Here is an 18,286-nt window from a genome sequence, read left to right as displayed (position 1 = left end):
CTGCTCTCTGTCGCTGTAAAGGCCCAAGTGAGCATTTCAAGGAAAAATCTGAAGCTTTTCATGCAGTATGTTTTGTGTTGTGCATACCAGATACAGTTAACGTTTTGTGTGCATGTGATTAGTGTGGAAAAAAATTAATGCAGTCCAGTATTATGATTTATGGACTGAATCCTTTGCCCACTGAACACTTGCCAAAATGAAAATCTTTTTTTTCTCCTTTGGATATTAGAAACAGCTACTGTTTTTGTTGATCTTTTTAACTTCTGAATAGGTCTATTTCAAGACATAGCAGCATGGGAGCTCAGATTAATAATATACTTATTCAGCCAGTGATGCTGAGTGAAACCATTGCTAGCATGAGTATGAAGGATAGAATTTCTACAAATTATTTTCAGGTGCATTAATGTATTTCTGAAAGTGGAGTATGGAGGCATTTTTGCATGAAAAGAAATGAGATATATATTTTTTGTATCATGTTGCAGGTGTACACATGAGTTTTAATGTAATTGTATTCCTCCCACCAGCTGAGAAAGACAGGGATGAAAGCAAACATCCTGTGATGAAATTCTCCTTACTGGAAAAATGTTTCCCAAGCTTGGGATAGGGAAGCAACTAGTCCAATGAGAACTCTATGTCCCCCCACCTGGTGTTCAAAGTGACCGCCAGCCTGATTCAAAGCCCATTGGATTCAGTGGAAGGAATCCCAGTGACTTCATTGGGTTTGGGATTAGGCCTCATTAGCCCAGCAACTTGTTATTTATCAGTTTGCCATAGGTTTGGTGTCAACTCGTGTTATGCTGTCTTTAAAATGGACTCTTTTGGGACTTGGAAGTGGACTCTTAGCCCAATTTTCTTGAAGCCACCCACATTGCTGTTGGTGTAAAGGGGGTTATTTATTATATGTTGCGTTAAAGGCTCTTCTCAGGAGACCTTTGATCCATGGACAGAAGACTCAATGGACTTGGAGGTCTTGCTGGCCTGCAGAGGCACAACCTTTAGGCCACAATGATTACAATGTAGATGAAGGCAGTTCTTTCCCTTCGCACTCCCGTGGCAGCCATAATCTAAACCTATGCAATTGCTCAATTCTTTCTTTGTGTCCTTCAAGTCTGAGTGAAAAAGAACATTCCTAGCATATGGATAAGATTGGTACTGTTGAAAGTGAAGGACTTTTCCCTGAAAATGTCTTCATGTATATTTATAGAATTAATGTTTGCTATTGCCCAGAAATTCTCAGCAGGATCAGCCCGCTAGTCTGCCCCCTTTATAGGAAGAGCTTTGCTTTTTACTTGTCTGCATTAGAGGACTCATGTCTGTTCTCTAGACTGCACTAGAAAATGTTTTGAAGAAAAGAAATGGTAGAAATTACAATTGTATATGCTGAGAAACAAGAGGTTTTACTTTTAAATGCAGCATTATGATTGTTGAGATATGCCAAAAGCTTTTCAGTCTTTATATAATTTATGGCTGGAATTTTGGTTAATGGGAGTTGGGTGACTGACTCCCTTCGGCACTTCTGAAAGTCCCAGCCTATATTTTTAAGATGATCTATATTTTCCAACATGTCACCACAATGTATTTATCTGAACCTATTTTGAAACCTACTAAATACAACATATATTACAGAAGCCATGGTTGTACATTTCTTTGTTTTTATTAGTTGCAGCAAGCAGCTGAAGTTTCTCAGATGAGAGGAGCTCGAGTCATCTCTGCTGAAGATCTTCTGTTTTTGATGCGCAAAGATAAGGTACAGTAATAAGCTAGTCAATTTGTATTATGAACTGTAAGTTAGACAATGTGTATGTTAGCTTAATCTGTTCACTTAGTTTAAACCAAGGGAGGCATCCTTATGAATAGCAATTTGTAAAAAGGATAATGTCATTATAATTAGTTCAGTTTTAGTTTCTGGGATAACTTCTACTTATCGATAGATTTTTCACTTGATTGTTTTCACCTACACTGGCAGAGTGATGGCAAGTTGACCTAGTAGGTTGTTTTCATCTCTAATAATAATTTAGACTATGATAAGCCGTAGCCTCTCTCTCCCTTCCACTTTTATCATTATCAATCATTATAACATCCTTCCACTTACCTGAACTCTGGCTCCTGAAGTGACACTTGGCACAGCTCTGTCCTTTCCCCTCTCTACATCTAGGATGTCAATAAATCATGTCTGTTTTTTAATAATATTTCCCCAGATCATCTCTCTTCCTTCTTCCTCCCTCCCAAACAAGCTTCCAAAACCCTGGTTGATGTCCCATTCCTCTCTCATCTTGAGTATTGCCACCCTCAAACTGTACACTCCAGTTAATCCTGCATGTTGCAACTAAAATCGTCTTCAACTCTCATTATTACGAATTTTTCCTTCTTATTTGAATCCTTCTGCAGGTGTCTGATCTCCTTTTACATCAGATTTTACATTTTCATCAATCAACATGTCTTACTGTATTTTGGCATCCATCTTCCACAGCCAGCTGTGGTTTGCACTGTCACCAAACATGAAATACCTTCTCTGATCCTGCTTGCCACTTCTCCTTCAAATCCCTCTCTTGATTAGTCTTCCACTGCTGACCTCCATTTCCTCCCCTCGATTTCCTCAAAATAAGAACGTTAGCTTATAAAAATAAACTACAATATCTAACAGACTCCTAGCCAATTCAACATTTATCCTAAAGTATTTTAAGGTCAGAAACTAACAAGATGTATATATGACCTTTTCTTTCTTCACAATCAGGTCTCATTGTCTACTTAGATTGTAAGCTCTTTGCAACATGGACCATCGTTTCATTATTATACCGGGGCTACCAGCAACTCTGTTGTTAAAGTTGCCTTTTATAAGACTTCATTTTCAGTTGCTTAAAACTTTTGTCAAACTTTAACCATTTGGACTGAAATTTTTCTTGCCAAGTGTCTGCCTCATGCTGAAATTTTGTGGAAAATTTCAACTAAAATGGTGTACACTTTTCTAAGAAATAAGCTAGGGACAAATACACTTTTTTGGCCATGTTAAAAATATTCCGGTGACCTTTGCCTTGTGGGGCTCTAGTCCCTCCATGCTGTGAAATATGAACTTGAAATTTGGCAAGAGTGTGGTTTGTGTGTCAAGAATGTGCTTTTTGCCATCCCCATGAAAATGCACCCAAATTAGGTCAAGTTATAAGCCTTTGAAAAATCAGTTTGCACGTGCTCAGTAGAGACTTCCTAGAGCTTAACAGATAAAAATTCTAAGGATTCCATCTATAATGGGCATGCTCCAGCTGACGTGATTGAGCGTGACTTTCCATGCACTGGCGGCTCTGGGCTGGTGCAGACATGTTGGGCTGGGTACAAGAATTGAGACCAGGAAACCTGTCTCTCCTGTGCTTGCAATGCCCCCATTGCTGATGTGCAGCATGGAGGAAGAAGCTGCCTGATATAAATATAGATGGGACAAGAGCCAAAGCTGGCATGCGGGGGGGACGGACGGGGACCAAATGGGACAAGTTGCTTGGGGTAACCCATGACTGGGACTGGAAGATGGGGTTGGGGGGTGGGAACTGGGACTGACTCGGCCAGGAGACTTGCATTGGGAGCAGGGGGTAGACACTAAGACTGGCGGGGCAAGAAGACAGGAAATGGGAAGCAGTGTGACAGTGGGAAGACAGATCTGCTGGTGTGGGGTGGGGAGACAGATCTGATGAGGAGCTAGGATGCGGGGGAACAGCTGGGACTGGCTGAGCAAAGAGACTGGGAGGAAGAACTGGGTGGAAGGAGGAGCTTGGATGAGAAGGCTGGGAACGAGACAGAGAAGGGAATAACTTAAGTGAGGGGGGAGGCATCGGGAGATGGAGGGAAGGGAGAAAGACACATTGGCGTTTCAGCCAGCATGCGGGAACTGGAACTGACTGATCAAGGAGACTGAAGACAAGGAGTTGTTGGGGTGGGAAGGAACTGGAATGCCTAGGCAAAGAGACCAGGACTGAGAGCAAAAGTTGGAGGGACAGCTTGGCAAAGAAATGGTAAAGCACGTTCTCCTCCAGAGCCTGAAATGGAACCCAAGATTCCTGAGTCTCACCGTTCCTTTGCTGTCAGCAAATATCTATGAAACCCACTGGCACAGTGTCTCATTCCTCTCTAGTAGAGGATGGCTAATTACTACTGCTGTCAGTTACTCAGTTGGCTCAAATGGCAGAGGTCTGTGTGGTGGATCTGCAGATTCCAACCCTGCTGATGATCCATGTGATGTCAGTATAATGCCACATGATGGATTTTCTATTTTTTAGTTTGCTTTTTAAGAAATTAGAAAGTTACACCCCAAAACTGCTGAAAGAATATTATTAAGGTTGCAAAGTCAAGCACTCAAAAGTAAGGAAACTGAACAATGAAGAGAAAATAAAATATTGAGTAGCTGCTGTTCAAGTAAGCTTTGTCCATCCTGTGCACTGAATGACACAGGTGTCCTGTGGAAGAAATAGTATGTGATCATGTAATTAAAGGTGCAATCCATACACCCCAGGGTCAAAATTAAGATTGTGTAGGCAACTGTAAATCTGGCATTTCCTAACTTTCAAGTGCTTGATATTTCAACTTAAATAATGTTATTGTAATATGATTTCCTGCCTGTCTGTCTCTCTCTTCTCTCCTCCATCCCTTGCTGTGAGATGAAGGGCTCCTACTCTGTTTGGTGCCTGCACTGAGCTGAGGATGGGCAGCTGAGGCCATGTGCGAGGTCTGGGGTGGGGCAGTGTATGTTGTGATAAAGGGAGCCCTAGAATGGGGTCTCTGCTGCTGCTGTGGTGTGGTGGCCTTACAATGTTCATATTCTGTTATTGTTCTGGTATGTTGCCAAAAATTGCCTGAGGAATGCAAGCAAGAGAAGGGAAATGGTAATTTTAAACAGCTTAATATCGCAGCCAAACCTGACTGGAATTTTATGGGACAAATGAATGGCACAATTCTAGCCTCAGTGCTTTGTCCCTCCTGCATTTTGTAGGCTTACTGCAAACAATGGAGCTGCTAGAGCTTCTCAGAAAAAGACTATAAGAATAGTTTGTAATGGAAAGTGTCGTGCAACCCCATATTTTGGTTGACTTAGTTTCTTCTATTATAATAAGTAGACAAATTCAGAAATAAGGTGTACATTTTTGACTATGAAGGTAATTAACCACTGGAACAATTTTCCAGGGGTTGTGGTGGATTCTCTATCACTGACCATTTTTAAATTGAGATTGGATGTTTTTCTAAAAGATGAACTCCAGGAATTATTTTGGGGAAGTTCTATGGCCTGAACTATACAGAAGGTCCCACTAGATGATCACTGTGGTCCCTTCTAGCCTTGGGATCTGTGGATAAGTATTCTGGTCAAGAAATGAAATAATTTGGACTAAAAATGTTGAAATCATTTTCATTCCCCAGGTTTACACAAGGAACAAGTTTTCAAAATTCAACATTTTCTTTGATTTTTTTTTTTAATATTTTTCATTTTCCACCTTTTCCTTTTTTCCCCTTTTTCCTGTATCCCACTTGTTCTTTCTTTAATCACTACCCTTTTTTCTTCTTTTGTCACTAAATAAGGTAAGAAAGGAAAAGGAAAGGGATACCAATAAACCAAAGAAACCCAAAAAGCTGAGAAACTGCAACAGTTTGTGTTTTCTGATTTTGTCAAAGCACAAATTCTTGATAATATTTCATTTTGAAAAATGGCCTATTTTTGACATATCATTTGAAAATTTTCACCTCTAATCACAGAGCATGATATGCACACAGTAGCTGTTAGGCTTCCAAGAGGGTGTTGGAGGAGGTTGGTTAATGTTCACTCAAAGCTCCTGGAACTGTGTGTTTATAGGCTAAATTTTCAAAAGTAAATAATGATTCTGAGTGCCCAGCTTGAGATACCTTAAGCAGGCCTGATTTTCTGAAAGTGTTGAGCATCCGCCTTCTGAAAATCAGCCCTTAGTGGTGTGGCACCAAAAATCTCCTGTCACTTTTGAAAATTTAGGCCCCAGAGTCAATAGAATTTTTATCACTGCACTATAATAAATCTGTAGAGGGCCCAAATTAGCAGCTGCTCATGTGGATGATTCCTTAAAGTCATTGGGATTTTCCATGCATTGAGCTGCTGGAAAATCAGAGATTCTGGATATATTTAGTAAATATTACATATTAACCGAATAATATACTTACTTTCTCTCTCTCTCTACGTACACACAGTGTGTGTTCTATAATGATCCCTATTCTGTAAAGCAACATTTTGTATACATTTTAATCATTATCAACGTACTTTTTTTTCCTCCCTTAGAAAAAGCTCAGAAGGCTGCTCAAATATATGTTCTTCCGAGACTACAAATCTAAAATTGTCAAAGGCATTGAAGAAGATGATCTCCTTGAAGGTAGAAAAACTTTAAGATACTTTTGCCTTTTTAAGGGAATAATCAAATTGTGCACTGTGTATCTCAACAGAAAATATATACCCCCATCTAAATAGTTTTTGACACTCAAAATATTGGCTTATTTGGCAAGTCCATTTAACCTTATGCTTTTCCATTCAGATTACTTCATAAAAGTTCAATATTTCCATTCACCATCCAAATGATAAGTCGGACTGTTTAATGTCAGAACTGTGTTGAACTAAGAAATTGGTGCTGATTAAAAGGCTAATTGATTTCAGTATGGGTAATTTAAATGTGGCAGCTACAGTGTGCAAGGGAGAGGTACATGTCTTTGAGATTCATTTGAATGGACATTTGTTAATTTATTATCAAGGGTTTTTGACATATTTTACGAAGCAACCATAATCTTAAAGTCACTTACTACTGATATATGACCAGAACTTTCTTCCTGTGTTGTTTGAAATTTTAAGGAACCAATGCATAGTTTAAAGAATTGGAAACACTTTTTCTTCTCCATTTCATAAGCAAGTCACAGAATTTAAAACAACTGGACATAACTTTTAATCTGAGTAAATTTGGTTTCATCTTGGGCCAAATCTTCAGTTAGTAAATATCCATTTAACTCCACTGAAGTCAGAGAAGCTATGCTGATTTACACTAGCTGAAGAGCTGGCCTCTCATTGGCAGATAGTAAGGTTGCAGATAGACCCGATCGGAGGTAAATCTTTCTTACTTTTAATAGATACTTGAGGAGGGAGTCTCTTTCTGTTTTACACTTTGGTAAAACTTTTGTAGCTTGTCATGCCAATAAAGTCTCACTAAATTGAACTAAATTGATTTGAATTAAGTAGTAAATTATAGTTTTCATATCTAAATCTTCCGTAAGTCATGAGCTTTTGAAAATGCCACTAAAAAGTAAGTATTCCCCTGAAAATTAAGAGTTAAATTTTCAAATGGGGCTTTACAGTTGCAGCCATGAATTCTAAGCACACGTGCCGTGTCCGTTGTACAAATTGTATGCGCAAATATAGTACTGAAACTATAGAAGCCCCATTTGAAAATTTGACCGTCATTTTTTGTGGTCTCATCTACTGTACTTGCTGAATTTTCAGTTTTATAGCAAAATGAGGTTCCCAGCCTTCATATAGATATGACATGCTGTGCCAGGATTTCTTCATGGGCTACTTAGCAACTGGCTTGTTGTCTTCCTTCCCCTTTTTCTTGTTTGTTTCTTTACTGGGAGGGGATTGTCCTCTTGGTAAATAGGCTGTGTGTCCAACTATCTCCGTAGTTGACAGTGGGATAAAACAGGCTCTAATTCTGCTCTAATGCCAACAGTTTAGCTAACTTTTTACCCAGGGTCTTCTGGAGTTTGTCTGAGAGGTGACCTATCTTATATCCTGTCCTAGCAGCAAAGTTGCATTTTGAGGTTTGTGTGATGATTGTTTTTAAGACATAAGGTCATTAAGATTGACTGATTGCCATGTATGCATTTGGGAAGGAACTTTCTCCCCCGTGTTACATTGGCTGAGTGTATGCATGCACATGAGAGAGGAGTCACCTCCACAGGAAGATTCTGTGCAGATCAGGTGGTAACAAGAAAGGGTTTTAAAGTGTTTGCTTATGATTGGCAGGGCAGAGGGCATATCAGTTATGGTTGAGCATAGGGCAGTTTTGGCTCAGATGATTAGCAGGTAGTGCCCTGTTTGATATAGTTCACTTTCATAGTGCACTCTGGTTATGAAAGCCTGTGATGTTAGTAATTAATGTTGCAGTTTGATAAGTGGTTGTCATGGCCTCATTTTCCAAACTCAGACATTTGGGGTCAGGAGGCGCTAATGATGGTGTGAGGATGGGTGTGAAGATATAAGTAAAAGCAGGCCCTCACAACTGTGCACAGGTACAGAGCCGCCCATGAGCAAAAATGTTCTTTTCCAAAAGAGGGTTTAAACTTAGTGACTAACAGAACATTTAGAATATATTTGTTAGCAGAATGGGAAGCACTGTATTGTTCAAACAGGTCCTCACTTTTAATGTTATTAAAGTATGTCTTGCAGATGTAAAGAGTCATAGATGAACCAAAATAACAGACTTGTTTTTAATTTTGTTCACCTTTCTATAGACAAATTCAACAGTAGCAGTGTCAACAAACGTCAGAAGCTGGCTCAAGACTTTCTCAACTCTATTGATCAGACTGGGGAGCTCTTGGCTATGTTTGAAGATGATGAGATTGATGATGTTAAACAAGAGCGGATGGAGGTAATTTCTGTCCTTTTCCCCACTCACATCCAATCCCAGAATAGAAAGGAACTGTGCGATAGATGTCATACATCATGTTGTTCTGATATATTTTTTTCTCACCACTTTTCAAATCATTGATGCCTTTCTAGGTAGATGGTGTAAATATTATCTTATTTCCATGTTTCTTCCAAGAAGCAAATGTTTCTTGATATCCTGCGTATGCATGCTGAAAGGTAGGGGGATGAACTAGATGTAGTCATAGATCTTTCAATCCATGTCAGCTCTGTTTTCCTTGGATAGACAGCAAATTCTATTTCAAAATATTGTGGTTAGGATAGTGCCAGTTGTGAGGAAGTCTTTCTGATTACTCCTTTTATATGGGAAAATGTTTTTAAAGAATGTACAATCAGCTTCCTTTTTCCATGTTAGCATAGCTTAGAAATAAAGTGGAAAGTGTTCTGCTCCCACACCACACAGTCTTGAGCTTATCCTTCTCTGTTTAAGTTCTGCTTCCTTTTCTATGTATACATTTAAAGTCTATCTTCATTATTATTTCAGAGATCTGCCCTGAATGTCTTTACTTTGTATTATTTATAAGATCTCTAAAGTGTCTTGTTTGCTTTTTAAAAAGAATTTACATATTTTCAGTGGTAGAGAGGTGGTAGGGGTTTTTGTTGTTGTTGTTGTTTTTCTTTTCTTTGTGGTGAGCTGTCTGACATATTTGACAACTATGCCTTCCTGGTTCTTCTATCTGTTGGTGGATTTCCTAAGAAGCCTAGATAAGAAATAACTTGATTTTCATCCTGTGCTAGAATAGTGGTTTTCAGTCTTTCTTGTACTTGGACCTCCCATCCCAATTAGGCAGAATCTTGCCAGGATCTCCCCCCATTTAGTAATACGGGGAGGGCTGGGTGGTTGAGACCCCCAGGTTGAGAAACCATGCCATAGAGCAGTGGTTTCCAGCCTCTGTAGCAGGAGTAGCAATTCAGCCAAGTCATTTAAGATCTTCCCTCCTCACCACTCAACCTGCATTTTAAGTTCCTTGGAGGAAGGACATTTCCTTTTATTGGTTCTGTACAGCACCATGCATGTTTTTGGCACAGAATACAAGTGGTAAGTAGTAATACTATATTAATGAGAGAGCAACTGTTCTGGGCCCTGGCCCACAACTGTTTGCTGCTTTACATTTACTTGTGCCAGTACAACCAACTTTTTAGTCAGCTAAACTGTAGGAGTTGCTTGAAAAGTGTGAAGACACTTATCCTGGAGGAGCCCATTCCTACTTTCTAGATAATTCTTTTCTATCAGCCTGCTGGGGAATATGCTCACATGCCATAGGCTAAGCTTTAGCATGACTTCATTTACCCTTTTTTCCCCCTCATAAAAGTTCAGTTCATGAATCGTAGGGGATGCAATTAAATTCATAATAGGATTGATCCTCCTCTCACGCTGGTTTTACAGTGGTCTAGTTCCATTAGTTTCAATGAATTTACTCGTGATTTGCACCAGAATGAGAAAAGAGCCATGCCCTATAACTTTTACAGTACATTCACATTGAAACACCATGAAGTCTGTAGTCAGTGTTTGTAATAGAACCAGAAATCTAGTTCATGATGCATGTTACTTCAAAGTGCTCAGAATTTTGCCCCCCTCCACACTTTTTTTTAATTTTATTTTTTGGAGTGGATCGGGAGAAATAAGCAATTGCAGAGAATGTATTCCATTCCTAAAAAGAAGAGTTGTTAGTATGTTAAGTAGTCTAGTGTATCACATTTTCTGTGTGCAGTAGATTATGATTAACCCATGCTAAATTTTGGAGGAAGTCCAATAGACATACATACTTTCAAAACTTTAACAACCTTCTTTAAGGAATTAGTGTACTTAAATCGTGAACTGTGATCTAAAGGCAGTGTTCCTTTTAGGTATCAATTACCTCAGAAATGTGTGGTTATCTTGGTTTGGACAACTGCAAATGGTTTCAGTTCTGCTTTGCCCAGGGCCAAAAACATGCTAAGTTGTCCAGAGCAGATGATAAACATATATTTCTGATGTCATTATGGGCTAAACAGGATATGATTGTTTAGTGGTATGGTTTCACTTACGATACCGAAAGCAAATATTGTCTATGCTTTATTTCTTTAAAAAATATTTGATAAAATTATAGCTGAAATTACATGAAATGTCTTCCTCTTCTATGATGTCCATCACATATTTCCATCACTGAAGATTAAGGAAAGCTCCAACCCATTTTCAAACACTAATGAAGTAGAACAAGTAGCTTTGATTGAAAAATATCAGCTAACTCTGTTAATTTACATAGAAGGGGCATTCTACAATCAGAATATCTTGCAGCTAGAGACATCTTACTATAGTGTTAATCTGAGACAAGCATACTACCTCTGGCAATTATAGGAATCAAAAAGGTGCAAGTGAAAGATGAATAATCTTAAAATTCAGGGCTTAAAAGTAATTGAGAGTAGAAGAATCATTCTCAGTTCAATTAAGTACATGATTATATTGCAATTGTATATTACAGTCCATGTATTAGTATAAGAAAGTATCAAAAACAGCAATAAATAGTTGCAGCAGTAGTCAACTGCCTTGTCAATAAAAGCTGGATTAGTGATTCTGTATCACTGAATCGTTAAACCTCAGTGTTCCAAACTAACAGTAAACGACCCATGTCATGCTACTTAAAGTAACAAAACTGTAGATGGAATAAAATATTCCACCTCATAGACATAACTTGACTATAGACAGTAGAAAGTGGAACTGTCAGGAGCATAGAAATTGCCTGTTTCTGATTTGATAGGTTACAGTTTCTCAAAAGTAAACCACAACTGTGGTAGTCTTTTGGGAAACCGTGTTTGACTTATGGATTGTAGCCTCCTGCCTTTAAAGTGCAGTAGAATAATCAGCATTGGCATCACTCTGTGATTGAATTTTCCTTCTGCTGCCTCTAGTGTACCATAGAATCCATTAGCACAATGAAACATTGCAAATAGATTGCAAGTTTGCTTTCCTCTGTGTCTTAAAAGTCGCACTTCAAAAGAGAAAATTGGTTAGAATTAGAATTTGTGTACGACATGGCTTGACCAAAGAGGTGAGCTGGCATGTGCTGGTCTAAACTTTTTGCATTTGTCTTCTAATTTACTGATTGGATTGTGTGCATGTGAATGCGCTGGTACTTCGAACTTCTCAGGTGGTCTATTTTCATAAATATTAGTTTGGCCACATACTTCACTCTCCTATGGATGACAGCCTTTCAGATTTTAAGATGTGCTGGAGGAGCTTCAGGCTGCTGTGGTAATTGTCTTCGATTACATGCCTTTTTGAGGCAAGAACTCTCTCGTTCGTGTCACCTAATATACAATAAGATACTAATTCCTGCGAGGTGGACCCTTTAAAAAAACAACCTAGCAGCAGTGCCCCATTAAGATTACAAAATCAAGCTCTCAAAGGTCAGGAAATGCTCTGTTAAGGTTAAGAAGAGTAACACTCTACTGTCAAGAAATACAGAGTGAAAGTAGATTTGCTCTTATATTTGGGGTAGATTCCTTTCTAAGCTCAGGTAAACTACAATGTTCTGGTTCGCTGCCCTGCACAATCTCAGCCCCAACATGAGTTAGAACAACCAACCTGTGCCACCTGGTAACAGTCCCTAAGAGACCATCCGCTAATGAGTACTGCTGAACTCCAGTCATGCCCCTTGTGGCCCGTCCCTTATCTCTGACCAAAAGGTGTGGTGGCATAGAAGCAAATTATGCTGACTTTATGTCAGCTGAGACTTCCCACATGCCAGAGGAATTCACAGCTGGATAGGTAATGGTTAATACGTAGTCCCTCTGTACCTCCTGAGTGGTGGAAATGGCCTGGATCAATGAAGAGAATCTGGTTTCCAATCTTAGTACATGGTGCATAAGTACAGTTTACTCCGTAATCTTTACAGAAATGGCTTTTATGTACTTTGTTTATCTGCAACACACACAGTAAACCAAAGCACTTACAAAATGCTAAATAAATATCTGGCTACAAAAATTGTATACTGAATCATAATGTGAAGTAAGGATGCCAGTGGTCTTTTCTTACTTCTGAATGCTTAATTGTGCAAATACAGGACATTTTCAAAAGTGTCTAAAGGATTTAGGAGCACAAGACCCATTGAAAGTCAGTGTGCTCTAAAATCCCTTAGCTGCTTTTGAGAATACCCACGTAAAGTTCTCCTAATGTTGTTTTTTCACATAAAAATTTGTCAGAATTACTGCTATATGCTGATAAAAATTAGAAACAAATATTTTAATAGTCAGAACTCTTGTTTATTTTCAGCTAAAGTAATTGCAAAAATGACCCATTTTAAATGTAATTTAGTGTAGAAGGTTTCTTTTCCTTTCTAAAAAAGTCATTTGCCATCATTTGTTTTATAATGGTGATATCTCCCCCACAGGGAAAAAGCCTTCCCATCAGAAATCTGAACTGACATGCAAAGGAATGCAAACAGCATCACACTGTGAATGCTGTATTTCAGTTGTTGTTCCCTTAGGATTAAAAGGAACACCATTCATCTGTCACTCTGTCTGCTAGTTTAGGGATATATTTCCAACACTCCGATTTTATACAGCAATAATTCAGCAGGAATAGCCACCATAATGCTTTCATAGTACATTGCATTTTTGAATAAACAGTGGAGGGAAAATAACTTCAATAGAAGAATACAGTACCTTTATAAAGTAGGCTTGAAGCCAAGAAAAAGTTAAAGCTTGGTTACATTTGGAAAGGGGTAGGCAAAATGTGTGGCTTGTTAGAAGATATTGTCCTATAAAATTACACACAAGACATATTTAAAAACGAAGTAGGCCAGTATACCACCTGTTCTAAGATCCGTAGATTCATATTCAGTTTAGATCTGATTCTCCCAATGGAGCTAATGGAAATACTTGCACTCATTGAAAAGCCTATGGTGAGCTGTGCATAGTTCACGGAAAAGAAACTAGTTTCACTCACTCTTTTGCAAAATAGAGTAAGTTGCAAGGAATTCTTCTTTAATCTCCCAGCAGGAAGAGGGCTGCGTGTGGAATGTATAGGACTGGTTCATTTCTTGTGTGTTCTGTAGAAACAGTGGGTGTGGAGTTTCAAAAAGGTATAGTAGTGCCCAAATACCTTGTTCATTATACTCATGTAGAGAATGAGCACAAATTGCTGCCCTTAGGTGCGGTGCATCAGGCTGGGGGCTGGGCACTGGAAGTGAGAGCAGCCTGTCTCTTCTGTGCTCTCAGTGACTCCCCCCGGAGGAGGAAGCCATCTGATTAAAATGCAGAGGGAACAACCTGTGGACCAGGAGGGGGAGAGAGGAGTAGATTGGGATAAGTAGTCTAGTGAGACTGGGACTGGAGGAAGGGATGGAAACTGCCCCTGGGAGCTGGAGAGCCAAGACTAGGATGGATTGGGCAAGGAGACAGCCTGAGAACCATGGGAAAGAGAGAGATTGGCTGGACAAGAAGACTGGGAGCTGGGGTGGGGAGGGTGGCATTGGGAGCCAGTGAAGGAAACTGGGGGTATATGGAGAGCAAGGTTATTTGGGGGGAAACAGATCAGATGTGGAGCTGGGGAGAAGGGGGCAAGACAGGGACTGGATGGACAAGGACTGGGGATTAGGAACCACTGGGTGGGAACAGGGGCAACAAGAGGAGAGACAGATCTGACACGGAGTGGGAGAACTGGGACTGAAATTGGACTGGGACTGAAATTGGATGAGGAGCTTGGGGAGGTAGCCTGGAACTGAAAGCTGGTTGGGTGGAAAAGGAGAGACAGATTGGACAAGGAGCCTGGAGGGGATGAACTGGCTTGGCAAGAAGACAAGAACTGGATGTTGGGAGGGGGAGAGACTGGGAGTTGGGATTCCAACAGCGAGCCTGGAGGGAGAGACTAGGACTGGCTGGGAAAGGAGAATGGGACTGGGACACGGAGCCAGGCATGGGAAGAGACAGGATGGAACAGGGATATGGCAAAAGAGTTTGTTTCCACTAGACCACACTCCCATCCAGAGCCTGGAAGGGAATCCGGGATTCTTGAGTCTCACCGCTCCTCTGCTGTCAGCAAATATCTGTGAACCCCTCAGCAAAGCATTTTATCCCCTTCTAGTACTGGTCCACATACAAAATTCAGTCTGCTCCTACTATCAGTTTATTGTTTGCTAAGGTCTGTGTGGTGAATATAAAGGTTGCAATGCTACTGACTGCCCATGTGGGTGTCAGTATGATGCCACCTTATGGAATTTTTTTCCCAGTTTATATTTTCTTAAAGCCTAGAAAATATATATCCAAAAAAGCTATATTAAAAGAACATTATTAAGGTTGCAAAGTTAAGCACTCAAGAGTTAGGAAATATCAGAATTAAGGTTCCTTAGACAGCCTTCTTTTGCATATGCATTATGATGCTATTTTTTCCACAGAACCCTTGTCTCATTCAGTGCACAAGGTGAACCTGCTCTGGAAATGAATCAGGATTCTGTAGTGAAGGAGACTGTTGCGTGTAGACCCCATGCTGGGCAAGTCACTTAAATCAAAAATTGCTGCCTGTGGTCACTTTTTGTGTGTTCCTCATTTTCTGGGTGTCTGACTTGAGACCTTTGCAGAAGTATTGAGCACTCTCAGCTGCAACTAAAGTCAGTGGGAACGGTGTTTTGAGCATATTAAATGCTATATAATACTAAGTACTCTCAAAAATCAGGTCGAAGGTGTCTCAAACTGTAGCTACTTTTGACCCTTAATCTCTCTGTGCCTCAGTTCCCCATCTATAAAATGGGGATTGTGACTGGGTGCCTGTGATGAGCCACACTGAAAATACCACACTCAGGGCAGACTGCAAGAAATAGGACAGGCAACCCCCCAAACTGGTGGTTTACTCTCTAAATAGATTCACCAAGCCAGTAACAAAATAGCTTCTGCAGGGCAATATTGGTTAACCAGAAGCCAAACATAGTCCTGCTTAGACATTTCAGCCCTCGGCTCCCATCCAGATAAATAGGTCTGATATGGTGAGGGATTATTGAAAACCTAATTCACCGTATGTGAGGTTCTTACTAATCCCAGAGGATCAGACACACCCTCAGGTCAATATATAGTTCAGATCTTACCCAAATATCACACTGTCAGCCAATGCTCAGTAAGCTAACTAAAAATTTATTAATAAAAGAAAAGCAGAGTTATAAATAGTTAATAGATCATATGCATACAAATGACTGCAAAGTCCTTATATCAGGTTCGTAGCAGTGATGGAAATGACTGATGACTTGTAACATCTCTCTGGTAACTTCCAAGAGATTGGAAGGTCCTCAGTTTATAGTTCAAGATGCTCCTTTTAGTTGTAAATCCACCGTCCAGAGAATTAGAGCAGGAAAGAAGGCAACATGGAGATGTCTTTTATGTTCTCTGCCATCTTCATGGAAAATTACTGTCCCAAACAAAGTCCACAGCCCTTGTTTGTGAAGAGGTGGCCCAGAATGGTGTCTAGGGTGACATGAGCATATCACATGTCCTTACACATGGTTTGCTGAATCACGGGATGGCCACCAGCACGTAGCTGTCTGAGGCATCCACAGAAGACCTACTGGGTGGGATGAGTTTCTTCTATAGCTCATTGTGGGAGCTGAGTGTCCTTGATAGACCATCAATACATAGCTATCTAGCCCTGATGTAAATCTATCTGGTGCATGTCATCCAAGAATACGACACGGGTTTAAGATGCAAGTACATAGCCAATATTCATAACTTCAGATACAAAGATGATACATGGATTTAACCAGGATAATCATGTTTGATAGATTATAACTTTTCCATCGACACCTTACATGATACCCTTTGTACAAGATGTATGGTAATTGTATGATATAAATGGTCATCTTTAATCATAAAGCATCACAGGGATAATACCACCTTCTCACTTCAGAGGGTTTTGTGAAAATAAATTAATATTTGTGAAGTATTCAGATACTACAGCAATGAGCAGCATAGAAAAAGTCCATGAGGAAATAAATAATTGTGTCTTCAGAGCAAGGTTTGAATAATGTGCAGTAAATAAGGCATTGGGCCACAGATTGAACAATGAGGATAAAACAAAATATTAAATAGCTGCTCAGTAAGTGAGCACCATCGATTCTGTGCACTGAATGAGAAAGGGATCCTGTGGAAAAAATAGTATCGTGATTAAAGACTGCATCATAATGCATACTCACAGACAACCTTAATTCTAGCATTTCCTAACTTTTTAGTGGTTGACTTTTCAACCTTAATAACATTATTTTAATGTAATTTGTGTGTGTAAAAGATATACACACACAAATTAAACTAAATAAAAACAAAAACAACATTAATTAGGCTGCAGAGTCATGCTCTCAGAAATGAGGAAACACCCGATTTAGAGTTGCCCATGCAACCTTAATTCAGTATCCTTATGCACTGAATGAGTTTGGGGGTCTCCTGGAAAAATGTGTGCTTATGATCACATCACATATGATCATGTAATTAAAGTCATATGCACAACGGGATCAAACAAAGGTTGCACAGTCAACCATAAAACTTGGCATTGCAACCTTAGTAACATTCCTTTGAAGTCATTTTTGTGCATTGAAGTCATTGTATGTAATTTCTGAGGTTGTTTTTTTTTTAAAGGTAAACGTAAAAACAAATTCTGTTTTATACAACTCTCACAAAGTCCCCCCATTTGCATCGTTAGCGGGGTTTGAACCTTGAGCCTCAGCACTGCAACACAGACCTAGCTGACCTGAACTAGAGGACTCAGTGTGTTAGCTGGCAGCAGGGAAGGCTCTTATCCCAGAGTTGAGGGTTGGGTTGGGATCCATGTGCTGGATCCAGGTGGTGATGGGACGCAGCCAGGCTCAACTCAGCTCTTTCGCTTCCCCTCTCTGGGAGGTGGGGGTTCCTGCCCCATATAGTGCCCCTAGAAGGGGGGATGGGCTGCCAGGAGTTGGAGGATTTTGTTTCCATTGTTATGCCCCAGAGGTGTGTGTGTGTAGAATGCTAGGCTGGGACTATGTGATAGATGTAACAGTAGAGGTAGGTTTATGGAGAGCCTGCCTTGTCTCTCTCCATCTCCCACCCTCCAGGGAGTTGGGGTGGTCCTGTCCCATATTGTGCCACCAGAGAGTATGCGTTGCTAGGGCCATGTGTGGAGGGGGAAACCCAGCCTGGCTCTCACTCTCTCCTCCCCTTATAGCTGCTCCTATACATTTCCAGTACAATGTCCTCTTCTGCAGCTTTGGTGACAGCACAAGCTGGGCTCTTTAGAACGCTCAGTGATTTTGGCATGCTATCAGAATTTTCCTGTGGAACTCGAGTGAGAGAACAGAAATGGTGATTTTTAACACTTTACTACTACACAACTAAATGTGAATGGAATTTCACGGAAGAGAGGAAAGGCACTTCTGTTTCCTGAGAGGTGTCTTCCTCCTGAATAGCAAAGGCCTGCTGCAAACAACAGGAATGTTAATGCTTCTCCAACGAAAGGCTACAAGAATCCTTTATAATGGAAAATATTGGGCAACCTAAATATATGGGACAATGCCCACATACTGTGTTATTCTCTTGATACAGGAAAGAAAACTGATCCAAAAAGAAAATGTAGATAAAAACTTATCCTCGTGGCAAAACCATGGGAGTTTA

At 40.0% G+C, this 18,286-nt stretch overlaps 1 protein-coding gene across 27 annotated transcripts in view; it reads left to right on the top strand.

The window, feature by feature from the left end:
- SUPT3H (SPT3 homolog, SAGA and STAGA complex component) overlaps positions 1-18,286 on the top strand; it is a 461,776-nt gene that overhangs the window by 333,880 nt on the left and 109,610 nt on the right. For 26 of the 27 annotated variants that reach the window (XM_043542153.1, XM_043542162.1, XM_043542152.1 and 23 more), the window contains 3 exons: positions 1,661-1,747; positions 6,278-6,368; positions 8,491-8,627. In XM_043542153.1, the coding sequence (XP_043398088.1) occupies positions 1,661-1,747; positions 6,278-6,368; positions 8,491-8,627 (315 nt within the window). The remainder of the gene's footprint in view (positions 1-1,660; positions 1,748-6,277; positions 6,369-8,490; positions 8,628-18,286) is intronic. The other variant, XM_043542150.1, reaches the window with a different exon arrangement.

This window comes from Chelonia mydas, chromosome 3, assembly GCF_015237465.2.
Source record: "Chelonia mydas isolate rCheMyd1 chromosome 3, rCheMyd1.pri.v2, whole genome shotgun sequence".
Classification (NCBI taxonomy): Eukaryota; Metazoa; Chordata; order Testudines; family Cheloniidae; genus Chelonia; species Chelonia mydas.
This window is presented reverse-complemented; position numbering and strand designations above follow the sequence as displayed.